Source organism: Tupaia chinensis, unplaced genomic scaffold (genome assembly GCF_000334495.1).
Source record: "Tupaia chinensis unplaced genomic scaffold, TupChi_1.0 Scaffold144346_1, whole genome shotgun sequence".
Classification (NCBI taxonomy): Eukaryota; Metazoa; Chordata; class Mammalia; order Scandentia; family Tupaiidae; genus Tupaia; species Tupaia belangeri.
The window spans coordinates 124556-146284 of NW_006204205.1; the positions used below are offsets into that span (position 1 = coordinate 124556).

At 41.4% G+C, this 21729-nt stretch overlaps 1 protein-coding gene across 3 annotated transcripts; it reads right to left on the reverse strand.

The window, feature by feature from the left end:
- Positions 1-3224: 3224 nt before the first annotated feature.
- FBXL21P (F-box and leucine rich repeat protein 21) lies at positions 3225-21492 on the reverse strand. Of its 3 annotated transcripts, none has more exons than XM_006166829.3 (7): positions 21409-21492; positions 17642-17733; positions 13528-13647; positions 11851-12217; positions 11270-11392; positions 5150-5321; positions 3225-4314 (listed from the first exon to the last, which is right to left on the reverse strand). In XM_006166829.3, the coding sequence occupies exons 4-7, from the start codon at positions 12214-12216 to the stop codon at positions 3671-3673; spliced, it is 1305 nt and encodes a 434-aa protein (XP_006166891.1). In that variant the 5' UTR covers position 12217; positions 13528-13647; positions 17642-17733; positions 21409-21492; the 3' UTR covers positions 3225-3670. The 3 variants fall into 3 exon arrangements, with proteins under 3 accessions (XP_006166891.1, XP_006166892.1, XP_006166893.1); XM_006166830.3 differs by lacking the exon at positions 21409-21492 and adding an exon at positions 20930-21117; XM_006166831.3 differs by lacking the exon at positions 13528-13647.
- Positions 21493-21729: the final 237 nt, after the last annotated feature.

Below are 21729 nucleotides of genomic sequence, written 5' to 3' on the forward strand. Positions count from 1 at the left end.
TATTTATTTGCCCACATAATTATCCAACATTTTCCAGAATCTACTAACAAACACAAAGGAACACTATAAACACCAACAGAGTTTTCTTACCGAACTCAAAGATTTTTCAAAGTCTGAAGGTCAGAACCCATGTAATCGCAAACTTATTCGTGTATCTATTGTACAATCCTCTCATCTTACGTAAGCAGTATTTTTAAAAATAGAGTTCCAAGCTAAATGGAGACATTTTCATGAGATGAAACATTAAGAATACTCTACATTTCCTTGTTTGGGACCATCTTAAAAATGTTTTGCTCTTTCATTTATCAACCCAGTCAGTCAGGTTAACCAGGGTAATTTACATGAGTTAATGAAATTAGATTACTCTGAATCTTGCTCTAAAATTCATTATACAAGAGACTTCCAAAAAAGTTCACAGAAATGTGGGTTATGAATGTCTATGCACGAGTTTCAACATGTTTTGTACCAAAATAAGCTCACACTTTAATTTCATCTTTTTCCATGAACCTATAAAAGGCCCTTGTACTGCTTAGTTCGCTAGGTTCAACTGCTAGGCCACTAAAAGGCACTATTTAGAGAAGCAATTTCTCATTTTATATAAAAGAGGCCACTGGTATCTCCTATATTCTCTGTCTGCATTAGAGGTTGAAAAACTCCCCTTGACCTCTCTGTTTTGCCTCATTATCCTCTAGCAAACATCACTGGCATTCCATTACCTTACCATGCAGGTATCTGTACCGCTGCCCACCTCCCCAGCATGTCATGCTAAAGCAGTACCCAGTGAGATCAGAGGTTGTCTTTTCAGTATTCTTACCCTTACTCTGACCCCAACTCCATTTCGGCCAAGCCATCTCTTCAATGTCTGCTCAATCTGTTACCCTAGTCAGATTTTAAATTCCCTGCGGCATGCTGCTCTTTATACTCCTGGAATCTGAATGTCTTATCTGCAGTAGTAATAATGCAGTCTTTAAGAAACTGGTTTTGGGACCTGCAGATGGCATAATGGTTACATCGCTGGACTCCCACATAGGAGTCCGACTGTGGTTCGGATACCGGACCCGGCAGCTTGACACTCATGCTGGGTGCATGTGTGTGTAAGCCCAAAACCCCAAGAGGAGAATGGAGGAGAAGGGATCATGGCATGGTCATCCCCTCTGGGGGGTGATTTCTTGCTTTCTGTCTCTATATCTCTCTCTTTCTCTCTGGTGAGTGTGTGCGCACTATAGCAAAAAACCTCTCTTAAAAAAATTAGGCTTTGGGAACAGCTGTTGGTGTAATGGCTCTGTTGCTGGACTTCCATGTAGCCAACTGAGGTTCGAGTCCCAGACCCGGTAGCTTAAACTCACACCGGGCGCGTGTGTGCCCAAGATCCCGAGAGGAGAATGAAGGAGAAGGGATTGCAGTGCAGCCATTCCCCCTGGGTGTGTTTTCTTGCTTTCTGTCTCTCTGTCTCTCTCTGTCTTTCTGGTGAGCACATGTGCCCTATAGCAAAAATCTCTCCAAAAAAGAAAGAAAGAAAGAATAAAGAATATTAGGCTTTATTTTTCACATAATAATAGTATAATATCAGGTCCACTAGCATCTATTGAGTATTTACTAGTGTAGAACAGACTGCTCTGAGAGAAGAACAGAACGCCGCGATATCTGCCCTTCTAGAGCTCATAATGAGAAAAAGTGTAGCAGAGGTGAGAACCGTATGTGCAAATAGTCTCTAAATGAAGGGACACAAAAAGTGCGACCTTTTCAAACATCACTTACAAATCCAATGTATTCTGTTTATTAGATGAGAATAGTAAAAATGTTTTCCTAATTAAAAATATTCATAACCGGAAAGTAAGACCTATTTCATTTCCTTTTTTAGTTTAATTGATTTCTCAGAAAGAAATGTAAGACATCTGGGAAAGCGCTTAGGGGAACAAGTTTGAAAAAGAAAGTCCTTAAGTGAAGTGTATGGAGTGCCTCCCGTGTGCTAACTAGCATGCATGGTGACTGATGGCTTTCAGGGCAATGGAATACACAAGCAAATGGCAACTTACGACTGTGAGAAGTGCCACAGGAAAGTCACAGAGTGCTAAGCGCGTGTGCAGCAGGGACCGGCCTACGAGTGGGGAGTAGGCCCGGTGTCAAGGGAGGCTTTCTTGAGGAAGTCACAGGCAGAGGAAGGATCTGGGGACACAGCCACGTAGGCAGAGTAGGCATCTTTGTTCTGGGCAGTGTTAGGGAACAGAAGGGCAAGGAGCAGCTTAGTGGGAAGTGAGACCTAAGAAGCAGGGAGAAGTCAGACCTGGTAGGGCATAGTAGGACATAAAAAAAAAAAAAAAAGGATTTTATGATTTCTTATTTTCATTCCATCATTATACATCTCCATGGCACACAGTTTGGTTTTTCAAAGTATGCATGCAATACATGACAATGCAGCGGGCCATTTAAAGGATAGATCTTCATTCTAAAGGTGGCTGGCAGCCACTAACGACTGAAAATTTGGGGGCCAGAAGACAGAGTAATGGTTATGTTGTTGGGCTCCTATGTAGTTGACTGCTGTCTGAGTCTCAGACCTGGCAACTTAAAACTTATGCTGGGCGTGTGTGCGTACATGCCCAAGATCAACTTACAATCACAGTATTTTATTCTTTCCACAGCGAGTATCCTTAAAAATTAGTTAGTACTGGGACCAGCAGTTAGCGTAATGGCTATGTCGGCTGAGCACATGTGCCCTATAGTAAAAATCTCTCCCCCATAAAAAATACGTTTTATTGTGTTACTGATTAAATGATAAGATTATATATGCAGATTCCAGATCCATGGTTGTAGGCCAGTAAATGCTAAACCTTTCTCAAACACAGCCTGCAAAATTTGCCTCAGTATATCTAGAAAGTGCATTTACGCGACTTACAATCACAGTATTTTATTGTTTCCACAGCGAGTATCCTTAAAAATTAGGTAGTACTAATTAAATTTAATCTAATGCCAATTATCCCCCAAGTTAATATAATAAAGTAGAGTTCAACGTACATCAATTAGAAGTTGTTTATTGAATCACAAGATGATCTTCTATAATGTGAAAAATAATTAGTTAGTACTAATTAAATATAATCTAATGCCAATTATCCCCCAAGTTTATAATATAATAGAGTTCAACGTACATCAATTAGAAGTTGTTTATTGAATCGCAAGATGATCTTCTATAATGCGAAAAACTGAATAGGTATAATTAAGTAGGCCTTTGAATTTATATCCTGATTTTATTTTTAGTTTTTAATACTACATATTTTGCAAAGCATATTAATGCCAAGATGAAACAGAAGCAATGAAAATAAAGTCAGAAAGTAATAAATAAAACTTAGGAGATCTAAGTTCAATATTATAAATTTATTTGACAAGTTAAAATATGCCTTCAGGGAAGGCTGAGGAATCTACTTATAAACTATCTGTAGTTTTAGCACACCAACCACATATAGTGTCAGCGCTCTTTTTACAGAATTTTCTGTCTTAAGTTTTCTGTATCTTTTTCAAATGCTTCTACAACAATCCATTAAGACAGCCTGCAGATGATAAGATATCTGTCCTAAAATATTTCAGCAATGCGACTTAAAACTTATATGTACGTAAACAGAAAGCAGTTAATCTTATGGATTAAAAAAAAAAAAAGTTCAAGACTTTTGGGAGCCAATTACCACACAGGCATCACATCAGGACACCATACTCTTCCCAGGTATTTTGAGACTTCAGTGTGAATTTCATCTAGGCTATAATCTTCATCAGGGATCAGAACTTCCTCCATTATAGAAAGCTGCGTGAGCCTTTTCCCACACAGTCGTACAAACTCAATGAAAGCACTACAGCTAACTTCACATAAGCTGAGGCCCAAGGCTGTTAAGTTTATACAATGTTCAGCAATACAAATAAGTTCATTGTCAAGAGGCTGAAGACCATTAGCACATACCACTAACTCGATTAGTCGTGGACAGTTAAGACCTATCCGTCCTAGAATTGCTTTGCTTACAGAACGGCCAAAATAAAGATGAGTAACAGGGGTTTCTTCTTTGAAGAAGGTCTCAAATTCCTCTTCATATAAAAAGAAGTACATAACAACATTAACTCCAGGGGAGTGTTTAATTAGTGCATCCCAGCTGTGTTTTTTAATAGAATGAAATTTAATTTGCCCGGGATTTTCACTCACGACATCAATTCGAAGATGCTCTAGGTTAACGTGAGTCTCACGTGACAATGCTAGGAGAAGTTCATCACTCAGGATGTAATAATTCAGTGCCAGTTCTTTAAGGCCTTGGCAATGATCAGCTACACAAAGGATGCCTGTGGGAAATTGAGAAAAATTATTGAGAACAAAGAAGTATATTAAGATAACATTTTAAAAATTATTAATTTTATTATTATTATTATTTTATTTGCTATAGGGCACATGTACACACCAGAGAGAGAGAAGGAAAGTGAGAAAGCAAGCTGCCAGGTCCTGGACTCAAACCGTGGTTGGCCATGTGGGATTCCAGCACCTTAACCATCATGCCACCTGCTGGCCCTCTTAAGATACCATTTTATAAATTTAAATTTGGTATTACTTATGCATTATTTGATAAAATAGATATCTAATAACATCTGAGAAGATGGTTGCAAAGATATGTAATTATATAATACAAAATATATGCATAGGTCTACATACGCATATGTGTGTATATACATGTAATTAAAATACTCTTGGGTGAAGCAAGTTAATTGTACCTAGATGGTAGATTAAGACTTCTTTTGAATAAAATTACTTCGGGACCAGCAGTTAGTGTAATGGCTATGTCGCTGGATTCCCATGTAGTCGACCGTGGTTCGCGTCCTGGACCTGGTGGCTTAAACTCATGCCAGGCGCGTGTGCGTGCGTGCCCAAGATCCCAAGAGGAGACTGGAGGAGAAGGGACTGTGGCGTGGCCATCCCCCCAGGGGGTGATTTCTTGCTTTCTATCTCTCTCTTTCTGTCTGGCGAGCACACGTGCCCCATAGCAGTAACCTCTAAAAAAAAATAAATAAAATAAAATTACTTCAACAAATTATGTATTGTAAGTATGTACTTCCCAATAAGAAATTTCATGGTTACTATCCTTAAAACAAAAAATTCACTCAGTCTTTGTAAAATATAACTTACCATCCGATGAAACATGAGGACAGCTACTCATTTTTAGGAGTCTTAGGGTGTCACTATTATTGGCCACAAGAATCTTTAATGAAGGATCATCCACAGGTGTGTCTTCAATTCTGATTGATGACAATGACTTCGAGTTGACAAAAACAACGGTAAGTGCTGACACGAAATGTGACTTGCATGGCAATAAGAAAGAAAATGACAAACACATTATTTAGACATCGACGACTACAATGAAATCATTCATTAAAACTATGTCAACATGTGCTAATGATAACATAGTAAAAGCAACAGAAGTATTACTATTTTTTGTAGTACCAGGAGACAGAAGACATTTTCCTAACAGTAAGGTTTTATACTTTTGTAATTGATAAATGAGATGGTGAGAAAGAGAAAAGTTTAAAAATGTATAGAACAGGTCTTCCAGTTATTTTCAGTCTTAAGGATTTGGTTTTCAAGAGCAAAAGGATATAGCTGCATTTCTTTCCTAGGACAGGGGTTAGCAAATGATGGATCACCTAATAGCCAAGTCTTGCCCACAGTCTGTTTGTGTATCATTCATGAGCCAAGGATGGTTTTCACTCATTTATTTATCCTTTAGGTTTCTGCAATAGGGTGCACGTACTTACCAGAAAGAGAGAGAGGGAGAGATCACCCCTCAGGAGAGGACTGTAATCCCGTCTCCTCCATTCTCCTCATAGGATTCTGGGCATGCATGCACATGTGCCCAGCATTTTTTTCTGTTTCTTTTTATTTTTCTTAGATTTTTGCTATAGGTAGTGTGTGCTCACCAGAGAGACAGAGAGACAGAAAGTGAGAAATCCCCCCAGGGGCAATGGCCACACTGCAATCCCTTCTCCTCCATTCTCTTTTCAGGATTTTGGGCACACATGCACACATACCCGGCGTGAGTTTTAGCCACTGGGTCTGAGACTCGAACCATGGTCAACTACGTGGGAGTCCAGTGACATAATCATTACGCCATCTGCTGGTTCCAACCAACATGATTTTCAAGCTGCCAAGTCCAGGATTCAAATTGAGGTTGGCCATGTGGAAATACAATGCCTCGATCATCATGCTACCTGCTGGCCCTGGTTTTTACATTTTTAAATGATTTTTTTTAATTCTCAAAAAAACAATATTTGGTGCCATGAAAACTACATAAAACTCACATTTCAGTGCCATAAATAAAGTTTGACTAGAATGCCCCCTCATTTATACACTGTCTATGTCTCCTTTCACAGGGCAGTGCTAGAGTTGGTATCTGAGGCAGAACCACATGGCTCCCATGGCCTGCAATATGTACTCTCTGGACCTTTTCAACCCTGACCCCAGAAGAACTTTAATCTTCAACTGTTTTATTCACTCCTAAATTTTCAGCACTAAAAATGGGGTCTGGCATACACATTTGTTAAATGAACAAATAAATGAATAGATGTCACAATCTTCAGTGACAAGCTTTTCCTAGCAAATGATCTAAACAAAGCCAATCCAGATCTCGATCTGCTTTGCAGATTTACACACTACAGCTTATTGATATAGTTTCACCTCAAAATGGGTAGACTTTCACAAGTTTTTCAGGTCCACTACTACTTTTTGGCAAAGATAGAATGCTTGAAAACCAAACTGAGACATGGTCATGTTTTCTTTGTTTTTATTTTTTAATTTTATTTTTGGAGAGGTTTTTGCTATAGGGTGTGTGCACTTGCCAGAAAGACAGAGAGAGAAAGAGAGCGAGAAATCACCCCCCAGGGGGGATGGTCACGCCACAATCTCTTCTCCTCCATTCTCCTCTTGGGATCTTGGGCATGTACACACATGTGCCCGGCATAAGTTTAAGCACCAGGTCCTGGGCTCGAACCACAGTCGACTACATGGGAGTTCAGCGACACAGCCATTACACCAACTACTGGTCCCCAAGACACGGTCACGTTCCTTTTTTCAGAATCAATCTGGATTCTACAGCTGCATTTCTTTCCTAGGACAGGGGTTAGCAAATGATGGATCACCTAATAGCCAAGTCTTGCCCACAGTCTGTTTGTGTATCATTCATGAGCCAAGGATGGTTTTCACTCATTTATTTATCCTTTAGGTTTCTGCAATAGGGTGCACGTACTTACCAGAAAGAGAGAGAGGGAGAGATCACCCCTCAGGAGAGGACTGTAATCCCGTCTCCTCCATTCTCCTCATAGGATTCTGGGCATGCATGCACATGTGCCCAGCATTTTTTTCTGTTTCTTTTTATTTTTCTTAGATTTTTGATATAGGTAGTGTGTGCTCACCAGAGAGACAGAGAGACAGAAAGTGAGAAATCCCCCCAGGGGCAATGGCCACACTGCAATCCCTTCTCCTCCATTCTCTTTTCAGGATTTTGGGCACACATGCACACATACCCGGCGTGAGTTTTAGCCACTGGGTCTGAGACTCGAACCATGGTCAACTACATGGGAGTCCAGTGACATAATCATTACGCCATCTGCTGGTCCCAACCAACATGATTTTCAAGCTGCCAAGTCCAGGATTCAAATTGAGGTTGGCCATGTGGAAATACAATGCCTCGATCATCATGCTACCTGCTGGCCCTGGTTTTTACATTTTTAAATGATTTTTTTTAATTCTCAAAAAAACAATATTTGGTGCCATGAAAACTACATAAAACTCACATTTCAGTTCCATAAATAAAGTTTGACTAGAATGCCCCCTCATTTATACACTGTCTATGTCTCCTTTCACAGGGCAGTGCTAGAGTTGGTATCTGAGGCAGAACCACATGGCTCCCATGGCCTGCAATATGTACTCTCTGGACCTTTTCAATCCTGACCCCAGAAGAACTTTAATCTTCAACTGTTTTATTCACTCCTAAATTTTCAGCACTAAAAATGGGGTCTGGCATACACATTTGTTAAATGAACAAATAAATGAATAGATGTCACAATCTTCAGTGACAAGCTTTTCCTAGCAAATGATCTAAACAAAGCCAATCCAGATCTCGATCTGCTTTGCAGATTTACACACTACAGCTTATTGATATAGTTTCACCTCAAAATGGGTAGACTTTCACAAGTTTTTCAGGTCCACTACTACTTTTTGGCAAAGATAGAATGCTTGAAAACCAAACTGAGACATGGTCATGTTTTCTTTGTTTTTATTTTTTAATTTTATTTTTGGAGAGGTTTTTGCTATAGGGTGTGTGCACTTGCCAGAAAGACAGAGAGAGAAAGAGGGCGAGAAATCGCTCCCCAGGGGGGATGGTCACGCCACAATCTCTTCTCCTCCATTCTCCTCTTGGGATCTTGGGCATGTACACACATGTGCCCGGCATAAGTTTAAGCACCAGGTCCTGGGCTCGAACCACAGTCGACTACATGGGAGTTCAGCGACACAGCCATTACACCAACTACTGGTCCCCAAGACACGGTCACGTTCCTTTTTTCAGAATCAATCTGGATTCTACATATTACAGTTCTAGTGTCTCAAAGAGAGTGATTGAACTGGGATCACTTCTTGGCCTTTTGGCTAAGAGCAAGTGTAGAGTGAGTAAATTGGTTATAGATGCTGATTGATTTATGTGGAAGCTTATTGATTTACATTCATTGTAAACTGGATTTTTATAAATTTTCAAATGGTAGAGGCTAGACCTCTACTAAATGCTACAGTGCTAAAGTCAGTAGGGAAATGCAGCAGTCTCCAGAAAGTGCATGGAAAGTACAGATCATGAAAAACACTGTGCTGTACTTTAATTCCATTTTTCCATAACTATTTTTTTAGGGGGGAGGGGTTGTTATAGAGCACATGCACTTGCCAGACAGACAGAAAGAGATAGTGAGAGGGGAAGTGAGAAATCACCCCTGGTTACCCCACAATCCCTTCTCTTTTATTCTCCTGGGATTCTGGGCATGCACACACATGTGTTCAGTTGTGCCCTGTGTGATTTTCAAGTCACTGGGTCTGGGATTCAAACTGCGGTTGGCCAAGTGGGAGTCCAGTACCTTACCACCATGCCACCTGCTGGCTCCTTTCCATGACATTTTTGAAGTCCTCTCATATAAATATATTACTTTAAGAAATAATAGGTTTATTTTCTCTTTAATCTAACTTCTCAGTGGATTGCTTTAGGGCTGAAGGACCAATGTAAGCATTAGGGTGTTTGTCTTAATATAAGATCAATATATTTGTTTAGCACTTTTTATGCTTAGCAAAACTGTCCTTACATATTTCCTTAGTTAGCAAATGAAAACAAACAAACAGAAAACCAACTGAATCTTAGAGAGATCCGCAACTTTGCCAGAAGCCACAGAACTCATTTTAAACCACGGGGAAGAGCTTGAAAACACAGTTGCTAAGCCCTGGAGCCCGGCTCTGGTTACTGCATCGGCTAACCCAGACACCAGCCCTGGAGACTGCGGGGCAACACTAGAGGCAGCTTTTAGAAACAACGAAGAATTTCAGGTTAATCTGATGCAATGGTTTGTCAACAAAGAAATAACTATTGAGAAGTAGTAAGTTTTCATCCGCTACTTACTACTTACGGTACTCTAATCCCCAAATGACCCATTTTTTTATTTTTCAGTCTATCTCTTTAAAAGATAAACAGGCTGGCAGAAATGCTTGTTAAATGAGAGCCACGACCCAGTTTATGAGGAACAAGAGGCTGCGACTGCTCTGTCCTGGACTACAGGGAAGTTGCCATTAGCCAGTTCCCAGCAGCCATCAGTGTTCACGGTACAGCTTCGAATTCTGGCTTTAGGAGGGTAAACAAAACGGACAGCATCTCTGAACCTCAACAAATCCATGTGTTGGTGTGGGAAGAAAAAGTAAACGTGTTAGATACATGAGGCAGGTTTAAGTACTGAAGAATGATATAAAATCCAGTTCATAAAGGAGAGAGTGAGTACTTTGGCAACCGTCGTTAAGGAAGGTCGCCCTGGGAAGCTGGCATTGAAGTCCCGGCCTGAGTGAAGAGAAGCCAGTCATCAGTTTCTGTGACAGACTGCTGGCTGTGTCCTCACAGCCACTCGTCCTCTCGTCTTCGGTGGTCTAGTCCCAGTTTTTGGCTGGGCACACTGCCATGCAGCTTTCCCAGCCTCTCTGAATCGGCTGAGGCCACAGGTTGAAACACAAACAGACTTGCTATGTGGTACCTATGGTAGTCTCCCTGAGAGGAGAAAGCAAACTCTCCTTCCTTTGTTTCTCCCATCCAGGGGCCTGGAATAAGGATGTGATGGCCAGAGCTCAGAGAGCCACCTTGGACAAAGAAAACGAAGAAAACACCGTGGGGAGAATGGAGTGGTGAGAAGCACCCTTGTTGTTTGTTTGTTTTATAAGGTTTTTGCCATAGGGTATGTATGCTTGCCAGGACAGGAGAGAAAGAGAGAGAGGGAGACAGAGAGAGAGAGGGAAGGTGAGAAATCACTCCCCAGGGCAGGGATGGCCATGCTTTCTCCTCCATTTTCCTCCTAGGATTTTAGGCATGTATGCACACATGGTGTGATTTTCAAGCTGCCAGGTCTGGGACTTGAACTACGATAAGCCATGTGGAGGTCAGTGCCTTAACCACTATGCCACCTGCTGGCCTCCAGCCTTGGTTTTTAACAACTCGATACCAGGTACGGACTGTCTCACCAACACATTTCTTTAATGTAAGAGAAATAAACTTCAATCGTGTTAAGTCACCATTTAAAGCCATTTTGGAGTTTCTACTCTATGAACTCAAATATTGTCCTACCTAGTATAGTGCATTTGGTTCAGTATTAAATTGTTTCATTTCCAAAGGAGAGGCTACACAATGACAGGAAAACACCTACCACTGCATGTCTTCTATGTTCTATAGTCCAAGCCACTCTGTAAACTGGTACTTGAAAATACAATAGTAACCATAACACTTTTTATATTAACGATACCTATGGTGGAAACAATGACTAAAATGATAAAACCTGTCTAAAGAATGAAAACACACATACACGATATTCCAGCAAAAATAAGTGCTAGTCCACCGAAGATTGTTTAAATACTTGCAACCAAGTGGGATATGATCTGTGTTTAGGAAAAATGAACTGTTTTTGCCTACTTTGGCAATATTTAAGAATCTTAATATTTCTTACCCCCAAAACATAGTATCTTTACCTTTGATACATTCATGAAACTCGGAGTGGCTGTGGAAATCAAACCCAAAGTCTGGATGGAGCAATTGACCAGCTGAGAAAGTATATCACAGGCAGCTGCGGCCGACTCTGTGCTGCTATCCACCTGCAGAGACAATTTTTAATCGTAAGGTTTCCTGAAGACAACTTATCAAAAGCTACTGGCATTTATAATTATTTCATAGAACTCAATGGTAGCATTTTATTTATCCTTTTGAGCTGTAATGCAAGTATTGTTTCTTAACACAGAAGAAAAGGGAGATTATACAGGGAGGAAAAAAAAATACTGACAGACTCTAAGCACTTCATATTTTCAAATCTTTTACAATTACCTTGATTTTAACAATAGCATCCAGAAGAAAACTGAAGTTCAAGTTATTCAATTACAGCTCAAGTTCTATACCTCGATCTATGCAAATAAACTACAGAAAAACAGGCAGCGGTTTTGGGATTTAAAAAAAAAAATTCTGTAAAATGTATGGGCTACTTCAAAATATGGATAGAGACAGAAAAATGGTAATGAAATGTAAGTCATTGTTTCTACTGAATGCTTATTTTTCTTACTTTAAAACTGACATATTGGAGATGGGCAGCGTGTTTTTTAATGATCTGCTGAATGAGATCAGGGTGAGTGGACTTAAAATATGAAGTAGCTGACTGGTTCAGTTCAAATTCAAACTTCCTCCAAAGGTCAGGAATATGAAAAACTTCATTCCATCTCCTACATACAGAAGATGCACGGGCCCGATCTATCAAAGGAAGATACTGAAAAATTCGTAACACGACATGGTGAGGCAAACTCCCCCAGTCCAGAAGAACAGTGCACGTGCAGATCTGGCTGAGAGGAGAGCAGAGCCCGAGCTTTGGCTGTTTCACTGCTGGCGAGGACTGGACAATTTTATTCACCACAGATAAATTGTTCCTCTTCATTCTGCAAGCAGTAAAACAAGTTGAGCATTTGGTCTTTTACCTTTTTTTCACATTTCCATCAAATGCTTGCGTTTACTTGTATAGAATGTGAGAACATTGAAAAGAGTTCGAGTAATACGGTTGCAGGAGTCATCTTCCGTTTTCGTACAGTGATAGGTGCGACTTTATGGGAGGGATAGGGACATAAGCCCAAACCTGTTCTCAAACAGCTGTGGGCAATGCACAAACACAACAATGAATGCTATGACTGATGCTGGACAAGCTGCAACGGAAGAAAAAGAGCATGAGCTTGGCTTTGTGTGTTGAAAGAGGTGGCTGTAGGGGCTTCCAGGAGGAAGTGTCCACAGCAGCCCCATGTATGACTCAGGTCTTTCCTGTCAATGACTATATCTTACTGTCTCCTACAAAGGGGGGACCATCACATTACGATTGTGCTAAGGACTCCTGAGAGGACTGGGAGGCAGTAAGACATAATTAAAAGCATACGTATGAGTATGTCCCACCTCTGACACCTACTAACCATAGGGTCATGTCAGAGAAAATTATTCTCAACTTCAGTTTCCTCATCCGTAAAGCAGAGATAACAGCAGGGCCCACTCACGAGGCCAGGGCCAGTACATAATAAGTGCTTTGTAAATGCCGAAGTCTGTGTTGTTGCTATATCAAATACCTAGCACATTTCTGGGAACTATATTCATTACTTAAGTCAAAGCACAATGGTAACAAAAAGGCAGATGATCTGCAATAATTTCCAGATGATGGCCAGGACACTGGTTCTCTAGAGAAGGTGGACAAGACAGGGGCTCATTCTCTGTGCAAAAATATACCTGATCATCTCCAGACAATGTAAAATAGCAAGGGAATAATGAACTTTCTCTTTTTTCTGAAAAGAAACAAAGAATTTCCAAGTATATCTTGCTTGGGATACAACTTAAGTTCCAATGAATCTGAAGTACAGTTCTATCCAACTGTATATGGTCATCTTGTGCATATATTTTACACAAGACTCCAAAGTATTTTATGTATATGAGAGGACTTCAAAGAGTTTATGGAAACATGGCATTAAGGTATGAGTATATTTTGGAGTGAAAACCCTCCCCCCCCTAAAATCCATACATAGTTGGGTGTTTTGCTTTTTTTTTTAATATGCACTTTCCATTCACTTTTTGAAGATCCCTTTGTACAATTATTTGAAAAGCAAAATACTGGTAAGAGTAATTCTGAACTTTATTTAACTTTGGTTAACTACATAATGCTCCCATTAGTGTTAGAAACATATATGGAAGATACAGTGTCATCATTGAAACATACCTTTAAATCTAATGAAATATTTATTTAATATTGAAATATCCCTGTCTTGTGAGTCACTCTGTCTGATGTAAAACATTTCTTAGCCTCAACATAGAGCTGGATTCCAGAAGCAGGACTGACCTATAGAGCCAGTGAACAAAATAGAAAATCAACTATAGGGTTTGGAAACTGAAACAGAAAGCAAAAATAGCTGCAAAGCTGCTTCTCACCATCAGGCAAAAGAATATTTAGTTCGACTAAAACCAATTACATGCGTAACTTAGGACTTGTTCAGCAATACCATGTAGAATTCATAAAACTGTTGACTATTAATAATTCTTAGTATATGTTATTAGTATTACTATTATTGTAAAGAATTAGTTACTTAAATTTTATTATTATTATTTTTTAATTCAACAGAAAGAGACAGAAAGAAATAGAGAGGGAAAGTGAGAAAACAAGCCAGCAGGTCCTGGACTAAAACTGTAGTCGGCCATGTGGGAGGTCCAGTGCCTTAACCACCACATCACCTGCTGGCCCTGTGATTGTTTTTAAAAAATTTTGCTATAGGCTGCATGTACTCACTAGAAAGTGAGAGAAAGAGAGTGAGAAAGTAACTCGGGCCAGGGAGGATGACCCCACCACAATCCCTTCTCCTCCCTTCTCTTCTTGGGATTATTGGTCATATATACACATATATACACATGTGCTTTGTCAAGCCATGAAGTCCGAGACTTAGATCACACAGTCAGTCATGTGGGAGCTAGCTACCTTAACCACTTGCCACCTGGCTTGCCCAAAGAACATCCTATTTTAAAGGACTGATGTACTCTTTGATGCTCATTCCCTTAAATGGTAAGGTGAAAGGATAGATGCCTGATTCTAAACTCAGATTATGGAGCGCATTCACTAACATTCTGCTTCAAACTCTTCCATCTGGTAATCTATTCAACGGATAGTTAAAATTTCACTAAGTTGGAGCCAGCAGGTGGCATAATGTTTAAGGTGCTGGACTCCCATATGACTGACTGCAGTTTGAGTCCTGGACCTGGAGGCTTGAAAATCATGCTGGGTGCATGTACATGCATGCCCAAAATCCCAGTAGGAGAATAAAAGAGAAGGGACTGTGGGGTGGCTTCCCCGCTGGGGTGTGCTTTCTCACTTTCCCTCTCTTCGTCTCTCTCTGGTATGTTCATGTGACTATGGCAAAAACCTATCAATACATAAATACATAAATAAATAAATCCACTAAGTTATTACAAAAAAAGTTACCACAATATAATCCTTCAGTAGAAAAGTGGTGAAGTCAAATATAAAACAAAGACTTCATCTAATTGCCAGGTCAGAAAACAACCCTGTGGTTCGAAACAAGAGGATTGTGCTATATATTAAATCAGATTATATGAAATGCAAATTGATTGTTAAACTTATTTAGTAAAAATCATTAAATTACCAACTCACGGCAGAGTCATCATCAATAATTAAAGGGTATTATGTTAATTCCAATAATTTATTTAAAAAAATGTTTCAATTTTCTTCTTCCTTGTGAATGATGTCAGGGCATACAACTCATACACAAATCACATACTTCACATAAAATAATTATTTTAATTTTAGTTTTTGCTATAGGGCATGTGTGCTGGCTGGAGAGATGCAGAGATGGAGAGAAAGAGAGGGGAAGAGAGAAATCACTCCCTAGGGGTGATGGCCACGCTGTAATCCCATCTCTTCCATTCTCTTCTAGGGGTTTTAGGCATGCATGCACATGCACACACACATACGTGTCCAGTGTGATTTTCAAGCACCCCCAGGTCCAGGCATCAAATCACATAGTCAGCCATGTGGGACCCAGCTGCTTTAACCTGCACACCACCTGCTAACCCACACATGAAATCATTTTATAGATATGTTCGCCAGTAAAAGACATTTCGAATGTCATGCAAGCTCATCTTTATTGGCTTGACAACTCTGATGTCAAAATCTGGCTTAGGCCCCACCACAGTGGCACCCACTGCTGAGGTGCTGTGCTCCCTGGGCTGGGACCACATGGAAGACCTGGTTTGATTCCCTATCCAAGCTAAAGGTTGAACATGGTGGCATAAGCCTGTAATCCCAGCAACTCAGGAGGCTGAGGCAGGGCGATGTGAGCGTAAGTCTGGTCTGGGAAACATGACAAGACTCTGTCTAAAAACGAGCTGGGTGTCACAGAACACACCTGTTATCCCGGATATCAGTAGGAGGCTGAGACAGAAGGACTGTGACATAATGAGATCTTATCTAATAAAAATATATAAATTCTAGCCTAAATACATGTGACCATATCAAAGATTGGTGAAATTTCTTTTTTCAAGGCTTTTTCACCTAAAGAAGGTTCCCAGGTCAGCAGGTGGCACGGTAGTTAAGGAGGCTGGATCTCACATGGCTGACTGTGTAGTTCAGGTCCTGGACCTAGTGGCTTGAAAAAAATATAGGGCTCATGTGTGTATGTGCCCAAATCCCTAGAGGAGACTGAAGGAGAAGGGACCATGACATGGCCATCCCCTCTTGCGGGTGATTTCTCACTTTCTCTCTCTGTGTGTCTGTCTGTTTCTGTCTCTCCCCAGCACGTGCATGTACACTATAGCAAAAACTTTAAAAAAGGAATGCTTCTGAGCTTTCTCCAAACCAATGAAATGAAGTAACTGCTGCCATGGGGTACTCACCAACATCCACTCGATTTCATTTCTGATCTTGGCAAAATACCACAAAAACACATTCATCAGAATACATAAATAAGCATCTAATAATTTTTATACCTAGAGTATTCATATATCACTGAGGCATTGTGCTAGGAAATGACTGATTCCAAACTATTTTTTGTCCTTAGGAAAAAAACGAGCTTGGTTAATGGAAAAACTGCAGCACTTGCTAGGAATTACACTTGAAGCCCTACTAAGGATATGGATCAAACAGTCAGAGCCTCCAAAAATTCATGTTTTAATTAAAAAGAATGGACAAATATTACAAAAAATTTATTTGATTATAGGTTGTGTATTTAATTGCTTATAGACTGTGTAAATCTTTCAGTTCTAGTTTTTAGCTGCATATAAGACCATTATAGTGGGGCCGGCAGGTGGCATGGTGGTTAAGGGTGCTGGACTCCCACATGGCTGACCAGGGTTGGAGTCCCAGACCTGGTGGCTTACTTTCTCACTTTCTCTCTCTCTCTCACTCTGTCCCTCTCTGGTCAAATTAAAATAAATAAAGTTAAATTAATTTTTAAAAAAAGAATGCATTTCAGGATGATTTAAAAAAAAAAAAGACCATTATAGTTAGAGCAATTAAATAAGCAGACATGTAACATTTATTATTTTATCATTCCCATATGAATACAGTATGTCTTGTCTGCTATTAATAAAGTAATAATAGAACATATGCTTCTAATTCTTTAAAAGGTTTTCATTTTTATCGACGTATTTGGCATTGATTCATTCATACTCTCTCTGAGGTTTGACTGAGTTCAGGCAAAGTGACTTGTCAGAGTTAGGGACAAAGTCTACTGGCATGAAAGAAAAAATTAACAGGTCTACACTAGAATAAAACTTACGAGTAAAGTAAAAATAAATAAATGAATGCATTCAGCTGCTTTTGTAAATGGAACTAGAGAGAGGAAGTAAGCAAGGCAACCTATTAATCTGCTAAGAACTTCTCTTAAATCTCTACCTGCTGGTTCTCAGTTTCTCTCTGAATCCTACTCCCAAAGCAGAGCCGTAAAGGGCAGACGGGGAAAGTACTGGGCTCAGTCTCTGCAATTTGAGTTCCCTGCCGTCACTGTATTCTACCATTAGCCATGCGACTGTATTCCAGATAAAGGAAAAGCTGGTTCTTCCTTTGAGCCAGTCTGCCCCAGGATGGAAGGAGCAATCAGGCACACTTTTAGAGAAACACCACAACTAAGCGACACTCAAGTGACTTGTGTTCCCCACAGCAGATGACACAATTGTACTTACTGCAGAAACTTTTCTGATGAGTTATAAACACGGCCTTTCTGGGTCTATAGGCCATGGTTATGCTAAGGAATTTCAAAGTAATCTGGTACAGGTACATGAATAGGGAATCTCTACTTAAGTCCAATAAGAAGATGGTGCACAAGTACCTCTCTCAGATCCGTTCATTGGCGTCTTCGGGATCAGAAGACTTAGTTCCTGAGTTGCTGAAGGAACTTGACTGCTGTCTCAGAGTCACTATCTGGAATTTTGAAGGCCGGTAGAAGACAAAATCAAAATATAGGACCCCCATCAAATGTAAGTCACATTTCCAGAAAGGGAGAAGTAGGCAAACTGGATACAGATCTTTAAACCTATTTTGTTTGTTTGTTAGAGGGCATGAGAGAGAGAGAGAGAGAGAGAACTATAATGGGCATATGGTCGCAACCCCTTTTACGCCATTTCTCCACACTGTCGGGATTTGAGGAATACGTACCATGCCCCTGGTATGTTTTACAGTCACCAGGGCTGGGGGTGAGCCACAGTTAGCCACGTGGAATCTGCTTCCAATGTACAGTGCATAACCTCTGTGCTCTGGGGCCAGCCCTGGACACTGACCTTTAGCACATTTTTAAAGTATGAAACAGGGTGTTAACATTTAGGAAAGAATGTGATGATAATTAAAAGTTCACCTAGTGGCTTTACTAACCTTACCTTAGCTCAAATTCCTGCTTGTATTATGTCTATAATTTGGCAGATCAGGGGATCATGTGTGTCACATCCTCCAAAATATCTAAGAACTCTCCCATGGTATGCTTGAGGGCAAGATTATCAAGGACAGAATAGACAAAAGCCTGATTGGACACCCAAAGCCAACCTGGTAGCAGCAATGGAAGCAGCTATCTTCCAGGTTGGTTAGATGAACACAGAGTCCCTTAGGAAGTTTCAGGTTTCCAGTCGTCATAACAACAGAAATACTGGGTCGTCGAACAAGTCATGATGTATTTTTCTATGTTTTCCTATGCAAAAGTGCATCATGACTTTTCCAACGACCCAACAGTATGTAAGTACCACATAGGACAGAATAAAGATTCAAAACTGTCTCAAAAGGCCAAATATGTCAGAAGTAGCGAGATAAACCTGAACGTCCTATATTTAATCTAATTTCTGAAACAACCCACTGAGAAATCAGATACCTGACCCAGGCAGATGGCCTCTGCTAAGGGATCTGGAATCCTGGTCACCGCTGCGATGACAGAGCGGCACAGCCTAGACAGGAGGTCTGAAGAGTTGCTCCACAATATGGCTTTAAAACACGCAGCTTTCTCATCCAAGAATCTGTTAAGGGGCAATACCTCCTTCCACCATAGACAAGCCACGCAGACGACAAAACGTAACTTGTTAGGGATGTTGTAAAAAGCTTTGTATTCTTTGTGGCTCACATCATCTCCACGTTCCCTTGTAAATGTAAAAGCTACACTTTTTTCCTTTTGTTTTGTTTTTTAGGCTTTTGCTATAGGGTGCATGTGTTCACCAGAGAGAGACAGAGAGAGAAAGGCAAAGTGAGAAATCGAACTCCAGGGGGGCTGGCCACACGACAATCCCTTTTCCTCCATTCGCCACACAACGATCCCTTTTCCTCCATTCGCCTTTCGGGATTTGGGGCATGCATATATGCCTGGCATGTTTTTCTTTTTATTTGTTTAAGAATTATTTTATTTAACTTTATTATCATTATTATTATTATTATTATTTTATTTGACCAGAGAGAGACAGAGAGGGAAAATGAGAAAACAAGCCGCCAGGTCTGAGACTCAAGCCATGGTCGGCCACGTGGGAGTCCAGCTTCATGCCACCTGCTGGCCCCACCTGGCATGTTTTTCAAGCTGTGGGGTCCAGGACTTGAACAGTCAAGTCAGCTATGTGGGATCCAGCACCTTAACCACCATGCCACCTACTGGTCCCAAAGCTACAATTTTTAAAAAATATGAAAATGAAATCAAAATGCCATCCAGATTTCAAGGAGACCAGAATAAATATTGAGTATTAATGTCAAACAAATCTTTCCTAAAAAGTGGCGATGCCCATCTTTGTGGTGTTCTCACATTCTACCACTGGTTTGGCAAGTTTCAACACTCTCTCAAGTCTCTCTGTGGTGTTAAGATGCATTTACTTTAAAAAAAAAAAAACTTAATTTTAGGCACGATTTTGTGTGTGTGTGTGAGGTGTCGCCATAGGGAATGTGTGCTTGCTGGAGAGGAGAGAGAGAGACAGTGTCTGCCATCGTCCTCCAATTCTCCTTGTCCACTCTCCATTCTCCTCCTGGGACTCTGGGCACACATGCACCCATACTGGGCATGATTTTCAAGTCACCAGGTCCAGGACTCAAACCATGTTCGTCTACGTGGGAGTCCACTGCCTTAACCACTATGGCACCTGCAGGCCTTGTATGCTTACTTATAAATCAATACCAGGAAAACTGAAATTCAAAAAGTATATGTAGGTTGAAAACATTTTTGAGACAAAAGGAGAGTGTTACATAGAACTCGTCAATTTGTCAAAATCTCTAAACTTGGGGAGAGGGGGCAGCTGTCTCCACTGCACATCTTCGCCAACCTCTCCCAAACTGACTCTAGAAGAAAAAGTGGGGTGAGCACACCATGCCTGGTCCTCTACAGGCAAGTCCTCTGAAAAGGGGGAGAATGCCATCTGAGTACCGGATACACTAAAGGATCCAAAATTAATACCAAGAGCTTCATAAGTCATTTTGCAACATGTTCTAGAAAAAAATAATCATAACCTATTCTTTATTTCCATATTTTGTAAAAAGTTTCTTAAAACGCACACCTGCCAAAGCCTAAGAAAGGTACACCTTAAAGCGTGCAGATTCTTTCAACTTACAGGAAGAGTTAAGGGTCTACTTTTTCTCTTGGGCCTTTCTCTGGGGCAAATATAAACTGCCATAACACTAGACTAAACTAAAAGGTTTCACTTAAGCAGTCTTTCAAAGGCAACCTTGCGTATCAGTAATCACTTAGTATTTTTCGGCAACAAAATATATTCAAAACAACAATGCGGATGGGGCGGGGGGGAGGGGTGGTGGAGATGAAGACAACCTTTCTAAGGCCCATCCAAGGTGAGCAAACAGCAGACTCCTCCAGCCTAGGTCCTGTGCTTGGCACCTCACAAGAGCCATGCGGTAAGAAACCAGCCACCGGAGGGCTGCACAAGGACGCGACCGCCCAAGCTCTAAAGAATCAAATCCTTCACTTTCCAGGCGGACCTGGCCTGGCCGGGGATGGGGTCACTCCTGGGGGTAACCGCCTGATACCGCTCCGGATGCACGGTCACGCCTCCTGTGTCTGCGGGCAGCAGGCAGATCTGGCCGCCGGCGCACCCTCTGCCCCACGTCGCCACCACCTGCGGCTCCACCCGGGACCCCTGGAAGAAAATGCTACCTTTAAAGATGTAACCGGGCGCGTTTACCCGCGGGCCCGGCTGCAGAGGCCGGAGACTGCTCGTCCGGTCGGCGCTCAGACGGCTGCCCTGGAGCTCGCTGCGCCCGCCGAGGCGAAGAGCTTCTGGAGAAAGCGGCACGGGAAAAGCCTACGAGGCTGAGGGTGGGGATCGTCCGGCAGCCGCTGAGAGCCCCAGAGCGCCGCAGACCGCCAGCGTCCTACGGGCACGCCCCTGACGGACACGCCCCCTGACGGACACGCCCCCTACAGGCACGCCCTCTCACCCCGTCCAGCCCTGCCCAGCTCCTCCCGGGTCCGCCCCCACGACCCCAGGCCAGGTCTCCAGCTCAAGCCGCCAGCTAGCGCTGCTCAGAAAGTGTGGAGGCCTGAGCCCGGCCCGCTCGTGGTTCCCGGTACTCCGGGCTGCCCGAGCACAGGTCAGAACTTCTAGACTCAGTCCAGCCGTCCAGGAGACTCACCTAAGGTGGCAAGTGGTAGGTTTCTCGTCTGGGGAACGTCGACTAAATCGCTGTGACCCTCTGCCAGTAAAACAGAACCGAAGCTTGCCCTCATAATGGCGGTGACTTAACAGTTCAGTTTCTAGAACTGAACTTCCTCAAGAAGCACTTTATATATATACAGGTACTTGAAAGGAAACACTTTGAAAGAACTTCCTCAAGAAGCGCTTTATCGATATACAGGTACTTGAAAGGAAACACTTTGAATATCAAAAATAATAACAACTCAGTGTTAAGCATGTATCGATTTCCTCCCTGTCCACATCTCGGGCCCAGGGGATA